Raw genomic sequence first — 7,150 nt, forward strand, 5'->3', positions numbered from 1 at the left:
AGTCAGCAAAACGCTTCCAAATGGTACCAAAATTACATAGAGTCAAAAGGTATCCTTTTGATAGGCTTATACCGGAGTAAAGGTTACACCCTTTTAAGCACTTGGTAACGTCATTGAAATGATCTTGTCAAACTGCGTTTTTCAATTCTCCTCAAAAATTCGAAACTGAGCAAAGCAATCTAAAGGCTTAGCGCAAGACTATGGTAATGCCTTCAATTTTTATATTGAGTAATAACCGCAATGAATCAAGCCCGCGAAAGCTATAATGAGTACAGCCATTAGTGTAATATTAACACGAGCGTTCTAATGATTTAGTTTATAACACAATACGTATATGTTACGAGACCTCTTTCTCTCAATATGCACAATGTAAGGTAATACTGAAGGCTATACAAAGCGCCAGTCAGATTAATATTTCTATCAATAGCTGTTTTCCGAAAATTCAGGAAGCGTATAAATGGTGCATTAACTAATCATTGAATACAACGTTGAGCACAGCCATTGCACGATATGATGAGCCATACCAAGGTTTATATCAGCCTAAAGAGAATGGGTGAAATGTTTTGCTTGCATTCATAAGCGAGATATTTATGTATACGTTAAAGCACTTGAACAATACATTCAAGATCTTAATAGTGTTCTGTTTTGTTTAAAACGTGCTCTTGTTTCGTGCAATAATTATTCCTTGTGCTATCTGTGTATACCTTACATAAAAATGAATCTACAGTATAATAACAAACTCGAACCAAAAAAGCAACCACTAATTTTAAATACATGATACTTGATTATCTAACATTTTGATTCCCAAAAGGCATTGATCAAACGCTTTGCATACTGCTGTAAAGTCGAGCATTGCCTAAAGAATTTCCTCTTTGAATGCAATGATATGACATAAAATAAAACCATTATTTAAAGACTTTTATCTTAAATATTTAACTTTGCCGTCCTTTCTAAACTTACTTCTCACCCTGATATAGAACTAATTTTTTATACATGAACTTTAGTGGAAAGGTAGGTGGATATGAAACACCCCTATGACTTTCCCATATCCAATATTTCCCAAATAAACCGTGTTTAATAACTTTGCCAAATCTTAACCAAGCTCAATATTTTTAACTTTACTTGAAGAGTTACTATCACTCTTTAAGGGAATACACAACTTTACCGAATACCATTGCCATTTTGAAACTAGAATTATGCTGTAATATGTGATTCTACAAACCAGCTACTCGCTAAATTCACAAGGTATAGCTATGTTTTCCAAAACAAAAGTGTATTACCCGCTTATCCATCATCAAATCATTGAATCACATTATACGCCATTACCGACACCGTATCTTTATAATACCTTATCATTGTTTTAAGACCAAAATGTATGTTTACTTGTGCTCATTGACTAAAGGACGAGCGTCATCATCTACATACAAAGGTCTTGTGTTTTTGTTAGCCTCGAAACGGGTTGTTTGTGCAGTTTCTATAGCCTCAACACGGGTTGTTGATGCAATTTCTATAGTCTCAAGTCCGGTTGTTGATGCAGTTTCTATAGCCTGAACTCGGGTTGTTAGTGCAGTTTCTATAGCCTCAACACGGGTTGTGGGTGCAGTTTCTATAGCCTCAACTCGGGTTGAAGGTGCAGTTTCAATAGTCTCAACTCGGGTTGTTGGTGCAGTTTCTAAAGCCTCACAAGGGTTGTTGGTGCAGTTTCTGTAGCCTCAACTCGGATTGTTGGTGCAGTTTCTTTAGCCTCAACACGGGTTGTTGGTGCAGTTTCTTTAGCATCAAAACGGGTTGTTGGTGCAAGTTCTATAGCCTCAACTCGGATTGTTGGTGCAGTTTCTGTATCCTCAACACGGGTTGTTGGTGCAGTTTGTATAGCCTCAACGCGTGTTGTTGGTGCAGTTTCTATAGCTTCAAAACGGGTTGTTGGTGCAGTTTCTTTAGCCTCAACACGGGTTGTTGGTGCAGTTTCTATTGCCTCAACACTGATTGTTGATTCAGTTTCTAAAGCCACAAATCGGGAGGTTGATGCAGTTTTTAAAGCCTCAACGCGGGTGGTTGATGCAGTTTCTATAGCCTCAACTCGGGTTGATGGTGCAGTTTTTATAGCCTCAACTCGGATTGTTTGTGCAGTTTCTATCGCCTCAACACGGGCTGTTGGTGCAGTTTCTATAGCCTCAACTAAGGTGGTTGATGCAGTTTCTATAGCCTCAACTCGGGTTATTGATGCAGTTTCTATAGCCTCAACACGGGTTTTTGGTGCAGTTTCTTTAACCCTCAACTCGGGTTGTTGGTGCAGTTTCTATAGCCTCAACACGGGTTGTTGGTGCAGTTTCAATAGCCTCAACACGGGTAATTGATGCAGTTTCTATAGCCTCAACACGGGTTGTTGGTGCAGTTTCTTTAGCCTCAACACGGGTTATTGATGCAGTTTCTATAGCCTCAACACGGGTTGTTGGTGCAGGTTCTATAGCCTCAACTCGGGTTATTGATGCAGTTTCTTTAACCCTCAACTCGGGTTGTTGGTGCAGTTTCTATAGCCTCAACTCGGATTGTTTGTGCAGTTTCTATAGCCTCAACTCGGATACTTGGTGCAGTTTCTATAGCCTCAACTCGGATTATTGGTGCAGTTTCTATAGCCTCCACTCGGATTGTTGGTGCAGTTTCTATAGCCTCAACTCGGATTGTTGGTGCAGTTTCTATAGCCTCAACTCGGGTTATTGATGCAATTTCTTTAGCCTTAATACGGGTTGTTGGTGCAGTTTCTATAGCCTCAACACGGGTTGTTGGTGCAGTTTCTATAGCATCAACTCAGGTTATTGATGCAGTTTATATAGCCTCAACACGGGTTTTTGGTGCAGTTTCTTTAACCCTCAACTCGGGTTGTTGGTGCAATTTCATTAGCCTCAACACGGGTTGTTGATGCAGTTTTTATAGCCTCAACACTGGTTGTTTGTGCAGTTTCTTTAGCCTCAACACGGGTTGTTGGTGCAGATTCTATTGCCTCAACACGGTTGGTTGATGCAGTTTCTATAGCCACAAATCGGGAGGTTGATGCAGTTTCTAAAGCCTCAACGCGGGTGGTTGATGCAGTTTCTATAGCCTCAACTCGGGTTGATGGTGCAGTTTCTATAGCCTCAACTCGGATTAATTGTGCAGTTTCTAACGCCTCAACACGGGCTGTTGGTGTAGTTTCTATAGCCTCAACGCGGGTGGTTGATGCTGTTTCAATAGCCTCAACTCGGGTTATTGATGCAATTTCTTTAGCCTTAATACGGGTTGTTGGTGCAGTTTCTATAGCCTCAATACGGGTTGTTGGTGCAGTTTCAATAGCCTCAACACGGGTTATTGATGCAGTTTCTATAGCCTCAACACGGGTTGTTGGTGCAGTTTCTATAGCCTCAACTCGGGTTATTGATGCAGTTTCTATAGCCTCAACACGGGTTGTTGGTGCAGTTTCTATAGCCTCAACTCGGGTTATTGGTGCAGTTTCTATAGCCTCAACTCGGGTTATTGATGCAATTTCTTTAACCCTCAATTCGGGTTGTTGGTGCAGTTTCTATAGTCTCAACTCGGATTGTTTGTGCAGTTTCTATTGCCTCCAATCGGATTGTTGGTGCAGTTTCTATAGCCTCAACTCGGATTATTGGTGCAGTTTCTATAGCCTCCACTCGGATTGTTGGTGCAGTTTCTATAGCCTCAACTCGGATCGTTGGTGCAGTTTCTATAGCCTCAACTCGGGTTATTGATGCAATTTCTTTAGCCTTAATACGGGTTGTTGGTGCAGTTTCTATAGCCTCAACACGGGTTGTTGGTGCAGTTTCTTTAGCCTCAACTCGGGTTATTGATGCAGTTTCTATAGCCTCAACACGGGTTTTTGGTGCAGTTTCTTTAACCCTCAACTCGGGTTGTTGGTGCAATTTCTTTAGCCTCAACTCGGGTTGTTGATGCAGTTTCTATAGCCTCAACACGGGTTGTTGGTGCAGTTTCTATTGCCTCAACACGGGTTGTTGGTGCAGTTTCTATAGCCTCAACATGGGTTGTTGGTGCAGTTTCTTTAACCCTCAACTCGGGTTGTTGGTGCAATTTCATTAGCCTCAACACGGGTTGTTGATGCAGTTTTTATAGCCTCAACACGGGTTGTTGGTGCAGTTTCTATAGCCTCAACACGGGTTGTTGGTGCAGTTTCTTTAGCCTCAACACGGGTTGTTGGTGCAGTTTCTATTGCCTCAACACGGTTGGTTGATGCAGTTTCTATAGCCACAAATCGGGAGGTTGATGCAGTTTCTAAATCCTCAACGGGGGTGGTTGATGCAGTTTATATAGCCTCAACTCGGGTTGTTGGTGCAGTTTCTATAGCCTCAGCTCCGGTTGTTTATGCAGTTATTTTAGGCTCAACTCGGGTTGTTGATGCAGTTTCTATAGCCTCAACTCGGGTGGTTGATGCAGTTTCTATTGCCTCAACTCGGGTGGTTGATGCAGTTTCTATAGCCTCAACTCGGGTTGTTGATGCAGTTTCTTTAGCCTCAACACGGGTTGTTGGTGCAGTTTCTTTAGCCTCAACACGGGTTGTTGGTACAGTTTCTTTAGCCTCAACACGGGTTGTTAGTACAGTTTCTTTAGCCTCAACTCGGATCGTTGGTGCAGTTTCTATAGCCTCAACTCGGGTTATTGATGCAAATTCTTTAGCCTTAATACGGGTTTTTGGTGCAGTTTCTATAGCCTCAACACGGGTTGTTGGTGCAGTTTCTTTAGCCTCAACTCGGGTTATTGATGCAGTTTCTATAGCCTCAACACGGGTTTTTGGTGCAGTTTCTTTAACCCTCAACTCGGGTTGTTGGTGCAATTTCTTTAGCCTCAAGACGGGTTGTTGATGCAGTTTCTTTAGCCTCAACACGGGTTGTTGGTGCAGTTTCTATAGCCTCAACACGGGTTGTTGGTGCAGTTTCTTTAGCCTGAACTCGGGTTGTTGGTGCAGTTTCTATAGCCTCAACACGGGTTGTTGGTGCAGTTTCTTTAACCCTCAACTCGGGTTGTTGGTGCAATTTCATTAGCCTCAACACGGGTTGTTGATGCAGTTTTTATAGCCTCAACACGGGTTGTTGGTGCAGTTTCTTTAGCCTCAACACGGGTTGTTGGTGCAGTTTCTATTGCCTCAACTCGGGTTGTTGGTGCAGGTTCTTTAGCCTCAACACGGGTTGTTGGTGCAGTTTCTATAGCCTCAGCTCCGGTTGTTTATGCAGTTATTTTAGGCTCAACTCGGGTTGTTGATGCAGTTTCTATAGCCTCAACTCGGGTGGTTGATGCAGTTTCTATTGCCTCAACTCGGGTGGTTGATGCAGTTTCTATAGCCTCAACTCGGGTTGTTGATGCAGTTTCTTTAGCCTCAACACGGGTTGTTGGTGCAGTTTCTTTAGCCTCAACACGGGTTGTTGGTACAGTTTCTTTAGCCTCAACACGGGTTGTTGGTGCAGTTTCTATTGCCTCAACTCGGGTGGTGGGTGCAGTTTCTTTAGCCTCAACACGGGTTGTTGGTACAGTTTCTATAGTCTCAACTCGGGTTGTTGGTGCAGTTTCTTTAGCCTCAACACGGGTTGTTGGTGCAGTTTCTTTAGCCTCAACACGGGTTGTTGGTACAGTTTCTATAGCCTCAACTCGGGTTGTTGGTACAGTTTCTATAGCCTCAACTCGGGTTGTTGATGCAGTTTCTTTAGCCTCAACACGGGTTGTTGGTGCAGTTTCTTTAGCCTCAACACGGGTTGTTGGTACAGTTTCTATAGCCTCAACACGGGTTGTTGGTACAGTTTCTTTAGCCTCAACTCGGGTTGTTGATGCAGTTTCCATAGCCTCAACTCGGGTGGTTGAAGCAGTTTCTATTGTCTCAACTCGGTAGTATGGTTCGGTTTATATTGCATTAAACCGGGTGGTTGATGCAGTTTCTATGACCTTAACACGGGCTGTAGGTGCAGCTTCTATTTCCTCAAGTCGTCGGGTGGGTGCAGTTTTCATTGTCTCAAACAGGATGGTGAATGCACTTTCTATTGCCTCAAATCGGGTTGAGGGCGCAGTAACTATTTCCTCAATTCGGGTTGGCATTGTAGTTTCTATTGCCTCAACTAAGGTGGTTGTTGGAGTAACTATTACTTGGGTTGTATGATCAACGGTAACTTTATTGAACACTAATGTTTTTAAAATAAGTTAACTTACAAGTATTGTGTTAAAATGTCTCGCGCGTTGCCTCATTCAATTGATTTCCATCCGTCGCCACCTACGTAGTTGATGTGTTTTGTGTGTTGTCTCTACAGATAATTTCCACTCGCCGCCTATCACGTTGATAATGGGTTTCGCGCGTTGCGTCATTCAGTTAATGTCGCGGTACGCGCGTTATCTTATACAGCTGATCGCCATCGCCAGTAAAGTAGTTAATGTGTTTAGTGCATTTGATTTCTATCCGCCGCCTTTTACCTAGTTCAGAGTTAAATTGTTTGGCGTGTTGCCTCATACAATTGATTTCAATCCGCCGCCAGCAAAGTAGTTAATGTGTTTAGCGCATTTGATTTCTATCCGCCGCCTTTTACGTAGTTCCGTGTTAAATTGTTTCGCGCGTTGCCTCATACAATTGATTTCCATACGCCGCCAGTAAAGTTTTTAATGTGTTTAGTGCATTTTGTTTGATTTCTATCCACCACCTTCTACATAGCAAAGAAATAAAGTGATAAAGTGTTTCGCACCTTGCCTCATACAATGAATTTCCATCCGCCGCCAGTAAAGTAGTTAATTTGATTTCTATCCACCACCTAATACATATAACGGAGTTTAAGTGTTTCGCACCTAGCCTCATACAGTTGATTTTCATTCGCCGCCTTAGCGGAGTTAATATGTTTCGCGCGTTGCCTCATACAACTGATTTCCATCCGTCAACTGTCACGTTTATAATGTGTTTCATTCGTCTCATACAAATGATGTTTATCCGCCGCCTATAAAGTTGTGAATGTGTTTCGCTCATTAACTAATACTGTTGATGTTTATCCGTCGTCAGTCAAATTGTAAATGTGTTTCGCACGTTGGCTCCTTCAGTTGATTTTCATCCGTCACCAGTCATGTAGTCATGTGTTTTGGGCGTTTATCATACAGTTGATTTTAATACGTCGCC

At 42.4% G+C, this 7,150-nt stretch overlaps 1 protein-coding gene across 1 annotated transcript; it reads right to left on the bottom strand.

The window, feature by feature from the left end:
• Positions 1-1,672: 1,672 nt before the first annotated feature.
• LOC128211758 (MICAL-like protein 2) lies at positions 1,673-4,089 on the bottom strand. Its single transcript, XM_052916798.1, has 4 exons — positions 3,894-4,089; positions 2,869-3,501; positions 2,505-2,795; positions 1,673-2,178 (listed from the first exon to the last, which is right to left on the bottom strand). Exons 1-4 carry the CDS (start codon positions 4,087-4,089, stop codon positions 1,673-1,675), a joined length of 1,626 nt encoding a protein of 541 aa, XP_052772758.1.
• Positions 4,090-7,150: the final 3,061 nt, after the last annotated feature.

Source organism: Mya arenaria, chromosome 12 (genome assembly GCF_026914265.1).
Source record: "Mya arenaria isolate MELC-2E11 chromosome 12, ASM2691426v1".
Classification (NCBI taxonomy): Eukaryota; Metazoa; Mollusca; class Bivalvia; order Myida; family Myidae; genus Mya; species Mya arenaria.

Bases quoted from the DNA above. Each gene is read 5' to 3' on its own strand.
- LOC128211758 (XM_052916798.1), bottom strand. From the start codon at position 4,089: ATGAAATTGCACCAACAACCCGAGTTGAGGGTTAAAGAAACTGCACCA. The intron at 3,502-3,893 runs GTTAAAGAAACT...CAATAACCCGAG, and splicing joins ACCAACAACCCGAGTTGAGG to TTGAGGCTATAGAAACTGCA. The intron at 2,179-2,504 runs GTTAAAGAAACT...CAACCACCTTAG, and splicing joins ACCAACAACCCGAGTTGAGG to TTGAGGCTATAGAAACTGCA.